This window comes from Littorina saxatilis, linkage group LG2, assembly GCF_037325665.1.
Source record: "Littorina saxatilis isolate snail1 linkage group LG2, US_GU_Lsax_2.0, whole genome shotgun sequence".
NCBI classification, from domain to species: domain Eukaryota; kingdom Metazoa; phylum Mollusca; class Gastropoda; order Littorinimorpha; family Littorinidae; genus Littorina; species Littorina saxatilis.
The window spans coordinates 55,946,882-55,969,501 of record NC_090246.1 but is presented as its reverse complement, the minus strand read 5'-3'; the positions used below and the strand labels follow the sequence as shown (position 1 = coordinate 55,969,501).

General features: G+C 41.2%; 1 protein-coding gene across 1 annotated transcript in view; it reads left to right on the top strand.

Annotated features, from left to right (window-relative positions):
* Nucleotides 1–22,620, top strand: part of LOC138959318 (uncharacterized protein KIAA2012-like) — a gene marked incomplete at its 5' end in the record, with an annotated part of 67,553 nt that overhangs the window by 15,847 nt on the left and 29,086 nt on the right. Inside the window, 8 exon segments of the mRNA XM_070330742.1 lie at nucleotides 12,207–12,348; nucleotides 14,894–15,115; nucleotides 15,621–15,749; nucleotides 16,235–16,360; nucleotides 17,983–18,141; nucleotides 20,349–20,513; nucleotides 21,676–21,807; nucleotides 22,217–22,333. Of these exon segments, the coding sequence (XP_070186843.1) occupies nucleotides 12,207–12,348; nucleotides 14,894–15,115; nucleotides 15,621–15,749; nucleotides 16,235–16,360; nucleotides 17,983–18,141; nucleotides 20,349–20,513; nucleotides 21,676–21,807; nucleotides 22,217–22,333 (1,192 nt within the window).

Sequence of the window (22,620 nt, the reverse complement as noted above, 5' to 3'; positions counted from 1 at the left end):
AGAGAAAAACAGGCAAACATACAGACACACAGACAGACACACAGACATTTTCACAGACAATGATAGCATTAACACAATTCTCGTACGCATTGAAAGGTATTCAACTATCAGCGAATCAGGTTTAACACTCCACCAAGTCTTTATAAATCTGTTTTTACTGCACTTTACGTCAGTGTTTGAACAATCAGGAATTCTTTTGATTTGTTCTCACCCCTATCACTTGTTCATAGTGACATTTATTACAAGCTTCAAGTGCCCTGGCTTCTTGAAAAGACTCCACTCACGAGCATAGAAAGTAGTATAAAGATAAGAAAGCACTCGGACGAGGTTTCCTTTTGGGGCGAGCATAATTGTCAGGTGAAGACCGCTCTTGAGAAAAGTTTCCTTTTAAATTCTTGGGTGGTTGGATAATTCTGCTGTTGATTTTGTCGTAAATTATTCCTACCTGCCTTTAGCGGTTACATTGCAAACAGTGTTATCTGTTTGAATGGTTGTTTATGGCACATACTAACGTTGCCTTCATAGTCGACCGCTTACTTATACCGACGCAAGGTTCTGTGTTCAAAGGGTGGCGCCATGAATGTTGAATACAAACGCTAGGTGTGAAAAGCCTTTGTGTATGTGTGTGTGTGTTTTTATAGGTAGATAGACTAAGGATATATTAAGAACCTGGAAAAAGTTCTCCCAAAGCTTTAGGCCCCCCCCCCCCCCCCCCCCTGCTCCCTGCTCCTGTCTGAATGCAAAATGACTTTTGTCGCTATAAAAGCAGATCTTGTATTCAAGGATTGAACGTGTACATGCTTATGAATTATACCGCGACTTTTCTCTTTACCAGCGTTTCTCTCTTTATGACTCTGTGTCTGTTTCTGTCTGTCTGTCTGTCTGTTGGTGGCGGTTTCAGTCCGTCTGTCTGTCTGTCTGTCTGTCTGTCTGTCTGTCTGTCTGTTTTTGGTGGCGGTTTCAGTCCGTCTGTCTGTCTCTATGTCTGTCCTTTAATTAGTCATCTTCCTTTTTCTCTGGCTCTATTTTTATCTGCCTTTCGTTTTGCTTCTATCTTTTCGGTTGTCCTCTCTCTTTTGTGATCACTCAACAGAGACACCCTGAACAATGAGATCAAAACATCTCTCTTTTTGAAAATTTAGAACACATGTGATCACCTGAGTTCTAGAAAAGAAAAAGGATGACAAAGTGTTTTGAACATTCACTCAAAACCAACATTCTTAGAACTGCTGAGTGTGTAGCTCCATCGCTTCAACCACCCTTGTCTTACCCTGACAGTTTGACAGCGCGTGAAAATCCGAGAACCAACTAAATCAACACCAAACACGACCTCGAAGAGCTCAGTATATAAAGTATCAAATAAACTGGGGCGAGCAGTTTCTTGCAGTTCCAGCTGGTGTAATGAAGTAACACAAATCCAAGGCTTTGTTGACACTGCGCTGTGTTGGTATTACTGTACACTCGTAAAGCTTTTTATTCTTCTTCTTCTTCTGCGTTCGTGGGCTGAAACTCCCACGTACACTCGTGTTTTTTGCACGAGTGGAATTTTACGTGTATGACCGTTTTTTACCCCGCCATTTAGGCAGCCATACGCCGTTTTCGGAGGAAGCATGCTGGTTATTTTCGTGTTTCTATAACCCACCGAACTCTGACATGGATTACAGGATCTTTTTCGTGCGCACTTGGTCTTGTGCTTGCGTGTACACACGAGGGTGTTCGGACACCGAGGAGAGTCTGCACACAAAGTTGACTCTGAGAAATAAATCTCTCGCCGAACGTGAGGACGAACTCACGCTGACAGCGGCCAACTGGATACAAATCCAGCGCGCTACCGACTGAGCTACATCCCCGCCCGAAAGCTTTTTATGATCTCTTATACTCTGGACGCCTGGTACAGGCTGAACCTTTCGGGAACAATCACCCCCTAGCCGTTTTGTAACCCACCCGGACTGTTAGTGTTACTCTATCTACCCTCCCTCAAGATTAGTTCGGAATAATAGTTCCCTCACTAAAACTACCCGTTCTTCGGTCCTATAGTTCTGTTTTAAGTGGGTATCTTTTGTTGTACCTCTTGTGTTACCTCGCAGAGCATAGAGAAGACCAGGTCTGGTTTTGTCATGGCAGTCGCCAAAGCAGTAGCCTGTGTTGTGCCAAGAGGAACGTAAAGGCAGCGTTTAAAAACTCATTGCCTATCGTACACAATGCAATGCATGGATCGTGCACTCACCAATTATCCAGTACCTACGGTGTCGTTGAAAGGCCGAAGGGAACAGAGAAAAAAGCAGATATGTTTGCTTGCTTTTATGCAATATCCACTTTTAATGTGTGTGGCAGGTTTTGATATCAACCAAACCTTTTCAGCGATCCAAAGCCTTCGTGGGGCGTTAATCTTTTGACAGGACCATGTTATTCTTTGAAGAGAGCCGGTGTCAAGGAGGGTTAGTAGAAGAGGTGCGCTAAGGAGAGCCAAGCAGCAGAAAATGGAGTGAGAAAAAGACCCCATTGCACTTCTGTGCACTGAACTGTTGCTACAGTTCTTTACATTGAAATGCTGCCAGCGCCTAACTTTTAGCCGAGATTGAAAGCCGATCGGTCTAACTTAAACAGGTGGGGTTTGTTTGGCAATTTACCCGATCCTTCGCCCGATACCGTGTGATGACTTTTCAATCAGTTTTCGTCGCTGGCTTGTTTGTACCTCGCTGCTCCGACCTGTCAAGCGTTTATCGCCTGGTTTTGGGAAACCAAGACCTAACCGCTGACTGCTGTGGCCTCCCGTGGTTTGATTTATGCGATGAAGAATTGAGACACGAACGTTCCGAGCGTGTGTTAGTGCATGTACCTTGATGGAAATGTAAGCGGGAATAAGCTGAAATTGAAGTTCGGCTTTTATTGGCAATGTGATGAAGAAGAGAGACAGAGAAAGCCCGAGACTCGATGTGTATATATGTCTACCTTGATGTGGCCTCCCGTGGTTTGATTTATGCGATGAAGAATTGAGACACGAACGTTCCGAGCGTGTGTTAGTGCATTCCTTGATGGAAATGTAAGCGGGAATAAGCTGAAATTGAATTTCGACTTTTACTGGCGATGTGATCAAGAAGAGAGACAAGGGAAGCCCGAACTCGTGTAAGAATACCCGCTTTCTCCCCTTTTAGAAATAAAAACGAGGAAAGGTCAACACTAATTTGTTTACATTTACTGGCGATGTGACGGAGAAGAGAGACAAGGTAAGCCCTAGAATGTGTTTATACCCGGACTTTGCCTTGATGGAAGTGAAAGCTAGGAAAGGCCGAAATTAAGTTTTGACTTTAACTGGCGGTGTGACGAAGAAGAGGGACAGAGAAAGCCCCCGATGGATTTGAAGCAAGGAAAGGACAAAGTCAAGCCCCGACTTTTACTGGTGATGCGATGAAGACTTGAAGACAGACAGACAAAGCCCGAGACTCGGCGTGTGTAAACAATGATGGAAATGTGAGCGAGGAAAAGCTGAAGTGAATTTTAGACTTTCACTTGCAATGTGATGAAACCGAGAGAAAGAACAAGTCGCGTAAGGCGAAATAACAACATTTAGTCAAGCTATCGAACTCACAGAATGAAACTGAACGCACTGCTTTTTTCACCAAGACCACATACTCGTAGTTTCGTCAGTCCACCGCTCGTGGCAAAGGCAGTGAAATCGACAAGCCATGCAGAATAGTGCGGTAGCGGTCGCGCTGAGCAGGATAACACGCTTTTCTGTATGTCTATTCTTTTTAGCTTACTGAGTTTGTTTTTAATCCAAACATATCATATCTATATGTTTTTGGAATCAGGGACCGACAAGGAATAAGATGAAATTGTTTTTAAATCGATTTCGGAAAACTAATGTTAATAATGATTTTCATATTTTTAATTTTTAGAGCTTGTTTGTAATCCAAATATAACATATGTATATGTTTTTGGAATCAAAAAAGGACGAAGAATAAGATGAAATTGTTTTTGGATCGTTTAATAAAACTTTTTTTTTAATTACAAGTTTTCGATTTTTAATGACCAAACTCATTCATTAGTTTTTAAGCCACCAAGCTGAAATGCAATACCAAAGTCCGGCCTTTGTCGAAGATTTCTTTGCCAAAATTTCAATCAATTTGATTGAAAAATGAGGGTGTGACAGTGCCGCCTCAACTTTTACAAAAAGCCGAATATGACGTCAGCGAAGATATTTATCGAAAAAAGAAAAGAAAAAGTCTGGGGATATCATTCCCAGGAACTCCCATGTCAAATTTCATAAAGATCGGTCCAGTAGTTTAGTCTGAATCGCTCTACACAGCCAGACACACATACACACACACACACACACACACACACACACACACACACACACACACACACACACACACACACACACACACACATACACCACGACCCTCGTCTCGATTCCCCCTCCATGTTAAAACATTTAGTCAAAACCTGACTAAATGTAAAAAGTAGGAGATTCGTGTGTGTTCCCGATTAACATGTAAGCGAGGTAAGGCCACGAATAAATCTGGACTTTTACTGACGATGTGGCGAAAGAGAGAGACAGGAAAAGCCCAATATTGTGTATACACCGGTGAAAACGTAAGCGAGGAAAGGCCGAAATTAAGTTTCGACTTTTGCCGTCGGTGGAAAAGAAACCATTGGTGATTGTATCGACTCGCAGCGTCCAATCAGAGGGGAAGTTTTTGTACCCGTAATCCTTTAATGCAAACGGGCCTCATAGCGAAGTATGCTCGATCGTTTCACAGAGAGAGGGTCTTCAAAGAAAACTACAGAGAAGCATACTCATTCGTTTTAGAGAAGCTTCAAAGGGGTACGCTCAATCGCTTTAAAAGCCTCAAAGAAAACTGAACAAAAGGGAGAAAACAAACTAGTAGCGCCGGTGGACCGTTTATAACGGTTTATTTTGTGATATATAATTGTGTGACACTGACACAGACGTTTCGCTAGGCTTTGCACCAAGAAACCTTGCAGTACGCTTTTCACGCTCGAAATTCATCTTGTGTGTGACACCGACGCATTAATTTGACGTTTCACTGCTGCTGCTAGATCCACACTCAAATTTCTTGAGATGCTGACGGATGAAGTGTTTCAACGTTTCACTGGGATTCCTGCCAGAGCTTTGTCCGTAAATTTCATAGTTTCTGATATCGACTCGTTCAGTTTCACACAGTTTTACAAAAAGGCCTGGGAGACCACCCGAGTTTGATATTGTATTACACTAGTTAACACATTGTTACAATGTTTGACCAGGATACCTACCGCGAGCGCTTCACACGCTCAGTGAGCGAATTTCTACGATTTATATCACACAGTGAAGAAAAATTGCGGCGATCATGTGTTTTCTGTGTGTTACGATTGCCGCGAGTTTCATAGCGTGATATTTGCGCATAAGTTGGTACAACGTTACACCTCGGGAGATCTACCAGTGCCCGTTTGACACGCTCAGTGAGCAGGTTTTCACGATTGATTACACACGGTGAAGCGAGAATGCGGGGATATTGTGTTTTCCCTCTGTGGTGAAATTGCCTTGATTCCAATCAGTTTGTGCAACGATACCGAGAGAAAACGCAAACCGCCCAACCCCGTGGTTACTTGCAATCTTTTAGTCAATATACGGGGGAGCATAATATGCGCCTGAGCGGATTACCTTCTTGCCACGAACAAAGTGACTTGGACATTGACACGGAACATAGTTTAACCTGGGTGTATCGTTTTTTGCTACAGGAAAGCGCTTGAACGAGCTGTTACATGTATTTACTGTAACAAAGTGTAAAGCCGATGTATGTTGTTACATTACTATTGACAGAGTGACCTGCGAAACAGCCTCTTCAAAAGTCGGATCTTCTGAGGTTTCTTCTAAACAAAAACCAGCTACATTTTGAGAATAAGCAATCCTAGCTGCCTTCCGGCAGCAGTGTCATATTGCTTTAGTGCAGACAAATGATCGATTTTTTTTGGGCGAATGACATTTATCTCGTTTCAAGATAATAAAGTATTGTATTGTATTGTATTATATTGTATTGTATTTTATTATATTGTACATTATTAATTTTTGAATTGTTCAAGAACGAGTAAATGAGAGACATTAGCCTAAACGTTATGCTCCCCCTTTTCACACTTCGGTCTTTGAAGTCATTCTCCTATTGCCTTCTCCGTATCTTGCCACATTGTTGCGGTGGCATATGGGATATGCGTAATTAAGACAGCTCACGGTAACATTTTCATCCAACCTGACAACCTTATTTAGATCCTATACACACCAGAAGCAATCAATACGCCTCAGTCACATCAAAGTATCTACACTATTCGTGCAACAGTACAGCTTAGGCCAAAAAAAAAATAGGTGTGGTTACGGTAACATAGCCCAAAAAAATAGGGTAGGTAGGTAGGCAATCACTTTTTTTTTTTTTAACTTTTTTTCTAATGTGTACAAATTAAACCTACTTGACAGGGAAATAAGTGTGCGACTCGGGCGCTTTCGCTTTCACTGCGTTTTTTGCACTCGTTTTTTGTTTTGTTTTTGTGACAAATGTAATAAAAAGTTATAGGATCGGCCCCTAAAAATAGGGTAGGTCGGGTTACCGTAACCACACCTATTTTTTTTTTAGGCCTTATGGAGGACACCCGGTAATCCGGATCCTTGTGAATAACACGTTAATTCCATCAAGAGAACTTTAATGCTTTCACATGGAAATGAAGTTAGACAGGCGAGGTGTTGTTCCACAGGAACAAAAGTTTGTGATTCACAGCGCGGTTCTATGTGTATCAGCCTGCGGTTTTAAAAATCAGAGGCTTTGTTCAAATGGAAAATCAATAGTTTTCAGACGTATCGGCGTATTTTGTGCAATGATTTAGTGGTTGTTTTCTCTGTGACATGTCCGAATTTATTTAAACTTTCAGCACATTTCTGCTCGTTTGATTTTGTTTGTTTTTCATAAAGTGTTTTTGTTTGTTTTGAATAAGAAGTCGTCTTACGTGCAGACAATCAATGGTGAATAATGTTAAAACGAATTGTTTTCCGTTTTCTTCGAATTATGTTTTCTGCACATGTGTAAAAGCAATATTCGCATTATTTTTTGCGCATAGCCTACCAAAAAGCGGGTTTTGAAATAACTTTTCTTCGACTGTAAAATCTAACCTACATGACCCTAGTAAAGAATGTATTTCTGTACGTTCTTCTTTCAGTCGTGAATCTTACACGATATTTGAAATGTGGGTAGGTTTATATCCAATGCTAACGTATTCATATCAAAGCGTGGTTAAGAAAAATCAAATTGTCGTATCCGAACTAAAAATCAGTGGAATTTTAGTTTAATAAAGGCTTTATGTTGCACATGTGTGATATATAGTTTATATTTTGGTCGTTCCATTGTCGTTAACCTTCTTATTCAGTCTGCTGAAAAGCATTTGTCTTTTTAAACTGTACGTCGTGAAACTTCGCCACTTCCTTTGTGAGCTTATTCCACTGTTATTTTGCCGTATCGCTTTTTTGCACCCAGGATTTAGTTTTATTGGCGAAGAAATTATTAATCTCAGAGCAACAATACACTATGAAAGCTGACAAGCGATTAATCATAGGACCATGTCTCGAGCACAATACCTCTGTCCTGGCGAGGCTGATTGTGTAAGCTTGCAGGTTTTAGATGGATATTTGGCGTGCTGCTTCCATTGTGTGAACGCTGCTGAACTTTCGGTCATTCAGAATACAGAATACAGAATACAGTATTTATTGAGCCAAGTGACATTAAAAAACATTTAAAGCACAAGGAATTTCGCGTAGTGTTGGTAAAATCACGCACACACACACACCCACTCACACACACACACACACACCCACACATACACTGACATACACACCAACACACACGCGCCCACACTACAGCAGTCACGATCACATTGTAGTATGGCGTCCAAATTTACTGAGAAAACATCACGGTCTTCGCCCATTTTTTAGGCGCGGTTGAATTGAAAATAAAGTGATTTGTGATGGAATAAAGCTTTCATGGGCAGTTTTTTTTACTGGCTGCGAAACTAAAGCTGTATGTAAATTTAGTCGTAAATCCTCGCCCTTTCATTGTGTTCTGAGGCAATAAACGTTCTCCATAGACTTTGTTCGAGAAACACGGGTTTGCATATGAACTTTGTCTGCAGAGAGAACAGTATAAGTGTTGAAATATTATAAGACGCAGCTTTAGTAAGGATTTCTATATATCAATTTACACCGACACTGTCATAGTATACGAGGAACATTTTGAAGACTTAAACATCAAAAGCCTTCTCTCCAGAATACATATGTTAACTGTGTTCAGCAAACACATGACGTCGCCTTCGTATATGCGCTTGTAAACGTTGTCTTTCGAAAAAATCAACTCAAATAATTTGGTCTGGAACATTGATGTGCAGTAGATTGTCCAAACCTTCGACCTGCTCGGGGCAGAATGTTTCGGCAGTCCTTCTGAAAGTCCTTGACTTTTCGTTTCTTCAAACACAAACAGATGCCAATGGACTTCGACTCATCATCACCAGTTATAAGGATGTCTGTGTTCGTCACAGACGGCGCGTGAAAGCATGTTTCTAAGATTCATAATCTAAGGATTCAGCAACAAGGCAACTTACTGGAATTTATGGCATCTAAAACATACTTTGAATTTCGTCAGCAAACTCCTCCTTCGTTGCCGCCATGAATACTTGGTCAGTTTTGGAAGACACAAACGTTTCGCGGGTCTAAACGCTGCCTCACAGGCCGGACGTGAAAGTTCTGAAATTGGGTGGATGTAGGCGTTTTCCCAACAAACCTGACCTGAATATTCCCAAAACAACCTCAACCAGAACATTCTGTGAGAAGCCTTCACGATGGGTCTGTCATTTTTACCGCCCATCAAGGCGACGAAGATTCCCAGCATCCTGGTACAGCCCCAGCAGAAGAAGAAGTACCGGACCTCCAAGCACCACTACCTGCTGCGGATGCGCAAGGATGAGAGTCTGAGGCTGAGGAGGCTGGGCTCAGGACTTCTTGAGCAGCACGTGCTGGACAGCTCCATCCTCACACACATTGTGGTATGCGTTGATGATTTTGGTATAAGTTGATGATTTGGTATGAGTTGATGATTTTGGTATGAGTTAGTTGATGATATTGGGTCATCAGGGTTTTAGAATTATCTTAGGCTTGTACCGACTATTATTTTGAGTTTGGAATACCTGCTTCTTACACTATGATATATTTAGCATCGTACATTTTCTTTTCAAAGAGGTTGTTTTTGCTGGCTTACGATTGGAGATGTTCTATTAGAAATTGATATAGGTAGTAACACCCTGATCTGCAGTCTCGCGGTATCATTCATGCGAGTTCCTTGTTTAACTTGGTCTTAAGTTATCTTTTGGGGGCAGGGCTTCAGTAAGTCTTCTTTGATGTATTATTTTGCACTTACGTTTTCACAAGTCGATGTGTTCATCAGTGAGTTTCGGCACCTCATTGTAATCCAAGACTCTTCAGCTTGTTTATATAGCTTAATTAGTCTGGGGGTTTAAGTCTGGGTCTAGTTAATGGACCACCGACTTGTGGTGATTGGCATTAGGCAGTAGGGACACCGCACCATGGAATGGTGTTTTAGCATTCTTATGATCTGCGTTTACTTTGGTGACTCGAGGGACGTGAGAAGTACACACAAACATTTACGCCCATCATTGCAAAACAACGTTTGTGGGCATGTAAATTCAGACCAGAATGGCTTTTCTTTGAGTGACGGTGCATGCATTGATGCTTTGGGCTTGTATTTTGCAGATCTCTTTTCGTTCTAAAGCCACTGTATTGTTACAGGCAAAAGGTATATGGCAATAAATCTTCAAAGAAAAGGACACAGAAAGTATACAAATTGTGGCCTAAGACTTTTTTGTTATTATAAAGAACCTATGGTAGACCCACCCCCTATCTCTCTCTCTCTCTCTCCTTCTCCCTCTCTCTATCCCTATCCCCCCTCTACCCCTTTCTCGTTCCCCCTCTCTCTCTTTTTCTCTAGCCCCCTTTGTAACCAAGAGGGGGAATATAAAGAATCTCCTTACTTATACGAATTCACCGATGACTTATAATTCCAGGTGGTTTGGACAAATGATGCTTTGACGTTAAAATAACTTTTGTTTGTACATGGTTAAGTCACAAAAGGTAATTTGGGAAGCTATTGAAGGAGTGACAAATATTCTAGGTTTTCAGCTAAACAGGAAGTTTGAAAATGAAAAGAATACATGGAATTTTGAAAGACGAGAGGGCACGTGCATATCATAAAGTTACCTTCACAATCTAAATCGGCAAATTATCTTGCTTCTTCTTCTTCTTCTTCTGCGTTCGTGGGCTGAAACTCCCACGTACACTCGTGTTTTTTACACGAGGAAAATTTTACGTGTATGACCGTTTTTTACTCCGTCATTTAGGCAGCCATACGCCGTTTTCGGAGGAAGCATGCTGGTTATTTTCGTGTTTCTATAACCCACCGAACTCTGACATGGATTACAGGATCTTTTTTCGTGCGCACTTGGTCTTGTGCTTGCGTGTACACACGGGGGTTTTCGGACACCGAGGAGAGTCTGCACACAAAGTTGACTCTGAGAAATAAATCTCTCGCCGAACGTGGGGACGAACTCACGGTGACAGCGGCCAACTGGATACAAACCCAGCGCGCTACCGACTGAGCTACATGCCCGCCCAAATTGTCTTGCTGACTAGTGAGGCATCTTGTTGTGTTTGCCGTTGTTGTGAGGGCTTTCTGTATAATTTATGTTCAGTGTTTGTTTTATTGGTGCTTGGTGTGTTGGTTGGATGGATCATTGGTTCTGTCATAGATTTGCCCTTTGGCAATGGTTCCGCTGCTACATCTGTAGTAGATAACACAAACAAGTCAAGTCAATCCCTTGCGTTTTGCCTCACTGTTCGACCTGTTGTATGTAAAGAAAAATCGGGAAACAACTTATGAAAGGAGTATTGTACGCCTCTTGTCTTTTGTTTTTTTGAAGGTGGGCTTTCGAACAGCTTGATCGCTTACATTTTAAGTGAAGTGAGTGTGTGTGAGTGTGAGTGTGTGTGCGTGTGTGTGTGTGTGTGTGTGTGTGTGTGTGTGTGTGTGTGTGTGTGTGTGTGTGTGTGTGACTGTCTGACTGACTGTGTGTGAATTTTAAGAACATTATTATTTTTGAGTCACTTGAGAAAAAGTGACTCTATGTAATCGGTCAGTGTTAGTCTGTCCGGCCGGCCGGCCGTCCGGCCGGCCGTCCGTAGACACCACCTTAACGTTGGACTTTTCTCGGAAACTATCAAAGCGATCGGGCTCATATTTTGTTTAGTCGTGACCTCCAATGACCTCTACACTTTAACGATGGTTTCGTTGACCTTTGACCTTTTTCAAGGTCACAGGTCAGCGTCAAAGGAAAAATTAGACATTTTATATCTTTGACAAAGTTCATCGGATGTGATTGAAACTTTGTAGGATTATTCTTTACATCAAAGTATTTACATCTGTAGCCTTTTACGAACGTTATCAGAAAAACAAGGGAGATAACTAGCCTTTTCTGTTCGGCAACACACAACTTAACGTTGGGCTTTTCTCGGAAACTATAAAAGTGACCGGGCTCAAATTTTATGTGAACGTGACTCATTGTGTTGTGAATAGCAATTTCTTCCTGTCCATCTGATGCCTCATATAATATTCAGAACTGCGAAAGTGACTCGATCGAGCGTTTGCTCTTCTTGTTCTTTAATTTCAACGTCTCCAATATATTTGTTTACAGTTTACAGTTTTTGGTGGGGCAATAGAATGAATTGTTGATAGCATGTTGTAAAGCGGTGGTGTCTTCTAAAATGTGATTTTTGAGTCTGCACTTTGTACAGTTTTGGTCTAGGAAGGGAGACAAGCTTGTTTGTTTGCTGTATTTTGTGTTTGTTGTTGTTGTCTGCTATCTTAGTTTTTGTTGCGGCGTGGGACTGCTGTTGTCCTTTTCCGTGTCTCTATCTTTTTTGTTTGTTTAAAGAAACAAATGCAAAAGATATGTCCAGGCAATAACTATGGCGACAGTGTCTGCACATATAATTTAATCATAGTTGCAATATAATGCCCTTAATAATCGCAGATTCACCGTAACATTGTCCCAGTTTAAGCTTGAAATCATCATAATGTTGTCCTCACTGTGTTTGGTTGCAGTCGTTGCTGGATACTAACCGTGGAGGCCCCATAACGCTCGGCAATGACTTACCAGATGACAGCCAGAGTCAAAGTGGGTCAGAACACACAGGCTCCTTCAAGGGAGGAGCAGTGCCACACCATGCTGCCAAAAGCATGGGAGGTGAGATCGTACTCAATGTCACACAAGTTTCGCTAGTTGCTGCTATTTTCTGTCATCCAAACACAGATAGAATGGGCGGTTCTGGGGAGGTTATGCCCCCTCTTTCTTTCGGTTGGTAACTGGCGCCACCTCGCGGCAAGATCACACGAGAAAGGAAAAATAAACTTGCATTGGTCCCAAATAGCATATCGGTTTGGTAACAGTTCGTGTGTAAGTCGTGCATTTTATACGGTAAACAGACAATGGTCGGTTCTGGTGAGGTTATGCCCCTTCTTTCTTTCGGCTGGTAACTGGCGCCACCTCGCAGCAAGATGACAGGAGTTGTCTCGCGTTATCACCCTAGAAGCGCTCATTGTTTGAAAACAAGAAAGGTATTTTACTGGAACGTTTAATTTATGACAAAACAAAACGTTGCATTCCCTGATCTTCGACCCAGCGGTCTTATACGTGGACCTGTAGACAGACAACCACTTGTAATACAGAAAACAAGTCGCGTAAGGCGAAAATACAATATTTAGTCAAGTAGCTGTCGAACTCACAGAATGAAACTGAACGCAATGCCATTTTTCAGCAAGACCGTATACTCGTAGCATCGTCAGTCCACCGCTCATGGCAAAGGCAGTGAAATTGACAAGAAGAGCGGGGTAGTAGTTGCGCTAAGAAGGATAGCACGCGTTTCTGTACCTCTCTTTGTTTTAACTTTCTGAGCGTGTTTGTAATCCAAACATATCATATCTATATGTTTTTGGAATCAGGAACCAACAAGGAATACGATGAAAGTGTTTTTAAATTGATTTCGACAATTTAATTTTGATAATAATTTTTATATATTTAATTTTCAGAGCTTGTTTTTAATCCGAATATAACATATTTATATGTTTTTGGAATCAGCAAATGATGGAGAATAAGATAAACGTAAATTTGGATCGTTTTATAATTTTTTTTTTTTTTTTTACAATTTTCAGATTTTTAATGACCAAAGTCATTAATTAATTTTTAAGCCACCAAGCTGAAATGCAATACCGAAGTCCGGGCTTCGTCGAAGATTACTTGACCAAAATTTCAACCAATTTGGTTGAAAAATGAGGGCGTGACAGTGCCGCCTCAACTTTCACGAAAAGCCGGATATGACGTCATCAAAGACATTTATCAAAAAAATGAAAAAAACGTTCGGGGATTTTATACCCAGGAACTCTCATGTCAAATTTCATAAAGATCGGTCCAGTAGTTTAGTCTGAATCGCTCTACACACACACACACACACACACACACACACACACACACGCACAGACACACATACACCACGACCCTCGTTTCGATTCCCCCTCGATGTTAAAATATTTAGTCAAAACTTGACTAAATATAATGACCTTAACTGACAAATTGTCCAGACATTTATGTTTTTGCAAAAGGTATTTTTTGTGTCAAATAATCTGAGTTTTCTGCTGTTGTTACACAACAAACACTGATCACATAAGTTTAGTTAGTTTCTGATATTGTCTGTGTCATATTGTATGATTGTGTTGTTGTTGTGACACAGCAACTAGCGCTATCTGATCTCATTTTATTTATTTATTATGGTGAGCTTATATAGCGCGAACCACAATTAACTGTGCTCTCCGCGCTTTACATACTAATTTCTGCCGTGTGAAATGGAATTTTGTACAGACAGACAGACAAACAAACATTTTTTACACACAATATATAACGCATTCACATCGACCAGCAAACCTCAAGCCTTTTAGGCGAAACTTTACCTTTCACGGCCTTTATTCCAAGTCACACGGGTATTTTGATGGACATTTTTATCTATGCCTATACAATTTTGCCAGGAAAGACCCTTTTGTCAATCGTGGGATCTTTAACGTGCACACCCAATATAGTGTACACGAAGGCACCTCGGTTTTTCGTCTCATCCGAAAGACTAGCACTTGAACCCACCACCTAGGTTAGGAAAGGGGGGAGAAAATAGCGGCCTGACCCAGAGTCGAACACGCAACCTCTCGATTCCGAGCGCAAGTGCGTTACCACTCGGCCACCCAGTCCATACGTTTGTTTAGTTTTTGATATCTTCTGTGTTATCACATAACCTTTGGTACATGGTGTTGTTGTGACACAGCGAACTTTTGTGTGTTGTCTGATCACAGTATTAAATGTGTCAACAAAGAAACCAGATGTTTTGCCTCAAAAAAATATTTATACATGTATCTGTTGAATTACTGTGTCGTTTGTATGTAAACGCCATGGTTTCCATGATCATTAAGGTTGGCCACATTAACTATGAGAATATTGATGAGGACGCCGCGACATTGATGATCAGCAAAAATGGGAGAAGCTGTTAGGAAAAAAGTTTGGATTACACTCTATCACCTAAGCGGCGCGAACTCAAAATACAAAACAAACACATCGGGGAAACAACAACCCCGATACATATAATGACAGGCCTGAAGCAGACATACATTCAATAATGGCGTGTAATACTCACACTTCTGTTGCTCAGTATGGTTATCGAATAACGATCTTTTGTTGATATCACCTCAAACAGCACGGCAGACACCTAGGGGTAGCTGGGCAGTGGCAGTGGACGACGCAGGCAAGGAGTACATGGGAGACGTGCCTGTGGCAGCCATGAGAGACGTGTCCACTGCATCGTCCTCAGGGTCCAGCGTCCCCCAGTTGCCGCCCATCAGTAGAGCCCCGCTCTCCCCTATCAAGGACGTCAGTAGGGAGACTTCACAGTTCATCTCCCTGCCCCCTATTCAGAAAGGTTTGTCTTTGTTGGTGTTTTGTTTTGTGGATGGCATCCAACGGTTAGAATTTGACAATAATACACACACAAAATCTTGTAAAAAAAACCGTGCTTATTAAAATAAATGTTTAGTTTTTAATCATGGATTAAACTGTACTGGAAAGCCTTCAACTTTTTTCTTTCTAAGAAGTGCATGAAGTGACAGTGTTGGACAGAGTGCATGCTCGAACAAGAATGACTGGAGAGTGGGGGGATGAGGGTCAAACCATCAATCAAGCAAGCAAGCAGAAAACCAACACAAAATACATGTATCAGTTTAGGTACCCCTTCTGATGAATTTCAATTATTAAAAAGCAGTGCTTGTAATATAAGAATAATCTCCGACGAGTAGGCATCATCTCAAAATAACATACCCAACGCATCCCTGTTTGAGAAGGTCGCTGCGATGAAAGAAGCCCTCTTGTGACAGATTATTCACTATACATATGTACTAACATCTTTGTTGTATATTTCCTTTGTTCAGATCTTCTTGATGCGGGCGACGGCATGCCAACGTTTCGTGTCATGCCACCCACCCCTCAGCTAACCAACCTGGCTGGTGTACCCACCCCACGCAGTGTTGGAGACGTTCGGAAAGTTTCTGAGACTGATGGTATGTTTACATCAAGTACCAGAGAGCGAATGAAGTTGGCAATGATATGAACAATGTGTGTTTTATAATCATTGACAGGCACGCTAGACGCATCGAAAACAATCTTCCATTTGATTATAATCATTTTAATGGACAACGCAATGTTGTTATTGATATTGTTGTTATGTTTTAAGTTAACTCTGTTGAGATTAGTCTTAGCTGCGAAAGAGTTGAAATACTTAAAGATGTGGAAAACTGACCTATATATAGCTCATTGGGAATAACCAGTGGAAACACGTCGTTGGCATCACAGTGAAAATTAATCAATTAAAAGCCAATGTATGACTTTAGGTTATTGGCCTTTGTTTTAGCAGGTTAACATGGTGTGCTTTTACTTGTTACATTGTTGTTTAGGTCAACGTGTCAGCTCTTGTGCCAAACTAGTTCTCTTTACGGTATTTGACCTCTGATGTTCTAATAATTGCTTTGGTATTTCTGTTCTTCAGGTACAGCAGCAGAAGTGAGTGGTTATGATCTTAGTAACGAGAGCTCTCCAACAGACCCCACCGTGGCCCAAACACAGCGCACAAACCGCAGAGGAAAGACAAAAGGACCCAAAGTTTCACATGGTGGTAAGTTGGACAAATTCGTTTGCTATGTTAATTTATGTAGTGTCAATGTAGTATAGCATTTCTGGTCTATGTGCTCAACCTTGACGTTAGTTTTTTTTAACCATCAGTCAAAAAAAGAAAAGTATTATAAGCTTTGATAGACTGCAATGTTTGCATCAGTTTGATTATTCGGTTGCACTGTTTGGTTTTCTTGTGTTGCACGTTTTGCTTTCAAAGTAGAGTTAGTGCTTGCCTGACTGTTGTGTACTTGTTGTTCCAATCACATGGTGGCTTCAAATATAGCTAAATGAATCACAATAGTATAAGCAAAAATACTCTACCAGACATGCTTTTTGAACATTTTAGACATTCGCTCGGCTTCCTGACGAGAATGGACGTAAACTGATAGAACTATCAAGATAGATTGTGTGTGAATTATGTGTTTGTTTGTTCACTTAAAAGGCCGTTGTGTCGAAATATCTGTGAATTTGTCAATAACAAACGTTCCAACAACCTACCTTTCTTGTTTTTTGATTTTAGAACGTTGATTTTGCACAAATAATAGTTTAAGCTCTTGTATTTTAAACAACAGATGCAGAATAGACGTTTGCCGGAGATAGCTCTGTCATGATTTTTAGGCGGTAAGGTAGGGTTAGAGCCCTGCGATCGGGACGAACAACTGACTCTGATGTTTATGTTATTCAATGTTAGCTTGATATGATACCCTTTTCTTTCGAAAATATGCACATCAGAGCCACGATTCGCCGCCGATCGCCGCTCACTGGAAGTGTTCGCTAAACACGTGTGTTTTCCTTAAATTATGTGACCTCAATACAAACCCACGTGACCTCGATTCTAAACACGCTGTGAGCGATCACTACGGACCAGCGATCAATGCCGCAACGAATCGTAAACTCCGATATGAACTCGTGAACTCTGAGTTTTGAAAGAAAGGGGTATCATTTTGAGCACATGCAGCATAATATACACATCAGAGTCAGTTGTTTGTCCTGATTGCAGGTTAAAGCCGATCGGCAGCGATGTACTTCTTCTTCTTCTTCTTCTTCTGCGTTCGTGTATGACCGTTTTTACCCCGCCATTTAGGCAGCCATACGCCGCTTTCGGAGGAAGCATGCTGGGTATTTTCGTGTTTCTGTAACCCACTGAACTCTGACATGGATTACAGGATCTTTTCCGTGCGCACTTGGTCTTGTGCTTGCGTGTACACACGAAGGGGGATAAGCCACTAGCAGGTCTGCACATAAGTTGACCTGGGAGATCGGAACAATCTCCACACTTAACCCACCAGGCGGCCGCGGCCGGGATTCGAACCCTCGACCTTCCGATTAAGAGGCCGACGTCTTACCACCCCGCCACAGCGCCCGTCAGCGATGTACTTGCCTCGCCTTGTTTTAAAAAGCTTGACTCTGTTAAAGGGGCTCTCACTCTACCACACCGCTTAAAATCCTGGCAGAGTTATTTGCGAACATCGTTTGTTAGTTTCAAACCTGTTGCACCACTTTGTCAGTATAAAATAGACATGCTTCAGAGTATACTGATAGGATCGTGAATAGTTTTTATGTGTTGCAATAGTTTACTATAGAGCAGTATTTTCATAGAGCAGAAACTCCCTTGCTTTGCAGAAAACTTTGCCCCGGTGACAGGGGTTTTGTTCCAACCACCTGAGCGGGTTTCTCACCCGGCCTCTCATAGTGGCTTTTCTGCCACATCAACTCACCCCCCGATTGCGGGGTCGAACTGGGATTTTGGTCGGTTGACGGAAGGGCATGGGCACAGGACAGGTTGACTGCTTAGTTTGTTGAACTGACTGCAGTGGTGGTGCTGGGACATAGCTTGCCTTTTCCTGCTTTAGTGGCGAGATACGCAATGCAACTTTATGGCAATGAGAACGACACTACGCAACACATTACATGGTCTGGTAAAAATCTGTAATGTCAAACGCAGCAATTTTGTGGTTTGCATTCTACATTGAAATGAGAGGAACGAAAACCGACAGGTTCTTTTGTCTTTGTTCGTCGAATATGAGATACACAACTATAGAATGCGAATCAAGGAAGCTATATTCATTGTTGAACACAACAGTATAACAATGATAAAATACGATACTGATATGCCATTATGTTGTTTTCTGTATCTCGCCTCTTGAATACCTTTAGCTATTGTACCTTTTCTATGAATTTCTGCTGTATATGCATTCATTTTTTGTTCTTTTCATTTCGTTTTCAATCATTTTTTGTTCTTTTCATTTCGTTTTTAATCACTTTTTGTTCTTTTCATTTCGTTTTATAACTGTAAGAATAAACCATTTATAAACACAGACTCTGAGACTTGGGATGCTACGTATGGTAACTTTTTTCCCCTATGCTTTGTATTAGAAAGAATCATTTGGAATTTCTAAAATAGCTCATTTGATATAATCTAAAATGAAGTACACATAATTTGGCGGTGTCCGATTTGTTGAGGATTCAACATTCTCTTACTCTACCTCATCTCTCACGCTCCCTGTGTTTAAACCCCCGCCCCTGTCTCCCCTCTCCAGCCCGCTCACCACGGGCAGCTTATCCCTCTGCTGTTTTATTACCCCCCTCCCCCCTCTTTAAAGGGGTGTGTATAGGTTTCACTTTGTTTGTTGTTATTTCCACGCTAAGATATCTAATGTTTATGGATCGATTAAGCGAACATTTGATGGGTGGCTTGGAAGTGGAGTTCACACGGTTGTAGGTTCCTACCTTTAGGTTTTTTTTATGTACTCTTCATTCTTCTTCTCCTATCTTCTTCTGGTCTCACCTCTTCTTTCTTCTCGTTTTCCCCCAAGTTTCCTCTCTTCTTACCTTTTCTGCTATACCGTTCTCCCCTGGCCTGCGCTATCCTCTCTGTGTGTCCTCCCAGCTCTTCTTTCTTCTCATCTTGTCTGATCGTGTGTCTGTCTCTTTTAATGTACACATTTGTTAAAAGTATGCCTCCTTATAGATTCTAACACACCCCCCCCCCTCCCTACCTCCTTTATCAATGTATGCGTGCTGTGTTAGTTTTGTATTCGACCTTTCTAACAAGGCTTGCAATTTTTTTTTTCGGTGTTTTCTTTCGCCGGAACAACGGTCACAAATCTAAAACATACACAAACATAAAATGAACCTACAAAATAATTAGTATGCAGATTTCTGTTTGTCTATTGAAAAGAACTAATGACTTTTCTGTTTTCCTTTACACAGGTGTTCGGTGACAGTTGGAAAACATATCTCCAGGCACTCCACATCTATGCAATCATTCAAAACCTCACTCAAAACACACCTCTTCCCTCACTAGTCTGTTAATGACCACCCATCCCCCTCTCCTGCTGGTCCTCAATCTGTCTCCTTCTCTCTCCTTCTTCTTCCCTTTCCAGCTCTATTCTTCTTCTCTCAACTAACTTTATGTATCCAATCATTTATTTATTTATTTATTTATTTATGACTGTTTTTCCGTCTTCAGAATGCATGTGCCTGTAGTTGGTATGAGTGAGTGCGTCGCGTTCTCGCTGTGCGTTTGTCTGCGAGTGTATGAGTCCGAGTGTCTTGGTCCTTGTCGATTTGTGTTTCGTATAATGTTCACTATGTATTGTATATTTTGTAAGCGCCTAGGGCTATATTTAGATTAGGCGCACAAATGTTCATAATAATAATAATAATCAGCTCATACTTTTGAATGTGTTCACAGCAGAAATAATGTATTTGAAGCACATACATTCGCCAGTGATTCTGAATTTCTATTGCACCTGTACAATTTTAGGCTCTGCCTAAACTGTTAGAATATTTGCAATCAGTTATATTGTCAACGTGCGTGAATGCTTGATGCTTTTTTCGTGTCCCATATTTTCTTGAAAACAACAACAACAACAACAACAGAATAAGTCAAAACGATTGTACTTTCAGTTCAGATATTTCATTGTTTTACAAACCTGTAAGAAGCAAATAAATCCAGTAGATTAATTAATGCGTTTTATTCACAGCACGAAGCTATGCATCTGGCAGCTTAGACTCCAAGTCAATCAAGGGAAGCATGATTATGGCCCCTGACGGAGAGATCATCAGTGTAGGGGGCTCTGTAGGCCCACCTCGTCCTCATGACGTAGGAGTCATCAGTGACGTCACACATCAGCAACGTCATGTTGACGGTAAGGAGAGAGAGAGAGAGAGAGAGAGAGAGAGAGAGAGAGAGAGAGAGAGAGAGAGAGAGAGAGAGAGAGAGAGAGAGAGGGGGTAGGTGGTTGGGAGGGGTGAGAAAGTGAGCGGATATTTGTGCGCCTGTTAGCATGTTGTGAGGTATACAATGTGTGTGTGTGTGTGTGTGTGTGTGTGTGTGTGTGTGTGTGTGTGTGTGTGTGTGTGTGTGTGTGTGTGTGTGTGTTAACTTAATCCTCGTTCGTTGTTTGTGTATCGGTCATGCAAGAGATTCAATTGCATGTGCATTTTTCACTTTTTCTTAAAGCAGAAAAAAGATCCCAGTTTGCAAATCACGGAAAATCACGAAAGGAATTCTTCCAATTCGACCTGTTAGGCACGCGCGAAGTTTACCGATGCTATGCGTCGTCTTAGAATTGATGAGTACTTATATTTTCACATTGCAAGAATTTCGTTTGTCTGCCGGCAGTCAGTAAAACGCCGATACTTCGTTTTTTAAGTCACCATAAACGTTGCAATAATTTAGGCACATCTGCTGAACTGTATTTCATGTTGGGGATAATTGACGCCACATAGGACTCTCGCAAACTTCTGAACATTACAGAAACTAGTAGGCCTATGCCTAGCAAATTTACGGAAGAAAATAAAGCCTGGTAATTTTGCGTAGATTAGGTTATGAAATAAGACTTGCTTGCCCATGTTGAGTGATATGAAACCAAGACCTTGCTTCGGTAACGGTAGGTTCTGGTCTCTTCTTTTTGGCTTATTTTCTCTCTTTCTCTTTCTTTTTCTTTATCTCTCTCTCTCTTTTTCTCTCTGTCTCTGTCTGGCTCTCTGTCTCTGTCTGTATGTCTGTCTGTCTTGTCTTATTCTCTCTCTCTCTCTCTTTCTCACTCTCTCTCTCTCTCTCTCTCTCTCACTCTCTCTCTCACACTTCTCTTCTTTTCTTTTGTTGTTCTGCGTCATTGACGAAGACTCTTCGTCGAAACAGGTTTATATACTGTACGTGTTTGCGTGTCTGCGTCTCTGGCGAGAAGCAATTTTCCTTAATTTTGTAAATACAATACAATCTTTTGTTTTTGAGTAAACATTTGTATTGTTATCCTAAATTTTTCTCATGACGTGTTTTCAAAGTATAAAACCCTACGTTTTCAGCCTACGCGACGGACGAATCAGGAATGTCGGACGACGAGCCAGACGAATGGAGGGCAGGAGGCAAGAAGAAGAAGCCTCGCTCTATGTCCTCCAAATTGTCCGACAGTATTAAACGTGGCATCCAGAAGAGAGGTACGTTCACAACACTGTGTTTTGTGTGTGTGTTTATTTAATTTCATAAATTATTATTGTTTTTGTTTCACCTGCCTTCATTGTGGTTTTAAGTTCATTTTCTGTATGTAAAGTTTAATTACGTTTTTGGTGTTCTTTCGCACCATTAAAGGCTATATTCATTCAGCCACGAATACCGTTCGTGGACTTTGATATTATTTGGCCAAACTATCAGCTTCTTTAAAACATGCAGCCGAACTTCAGCTGTTTATTCTTTTCAAAGACAGTTATTCATTTCACTGAGGATATTTTCGAATCGTCGTGAAAGTATGCTTCGGATAGGAATGCATATTAATTTAAAGTATTTAGTAACATGACATGTCTGTGCTTATTTTCTAAAAAAACATGTTGTTGCTTTTGTTTTGAAAAGAGTCCCAAAGCTCCGTTGGCTCAGGCATAAAAAGCACAGTATCATCAGACAAATCAGAACAATACGCAAGCTCCAGAGGAAGTATCATAATAAAGAAATTCTCGGTAGCTTCAAAAGGTTGGCATTTTTTCACTGCCCGTGTACCTGTGTATCTTTCAGCGGTCATGGATGTGGGATATGGAATTGTGTATTGGTGTACTCATTTGTACTGGTTCAAGGGCATACTAACAATAGTTGCAATAATTAAATGATGGGTTCTGGTTCCATGTGGTTTGTCTTGGTTCCGCTTGTGAAGCGGGAAATTAGAGCTTTAATTGTGATTGTCTGGCATCCGTCTGGGTCGTAGCTTTTGTTGTGCAATAAATAATGTTTTGTTCAGTAATATTTTCCATATTGATTCAATT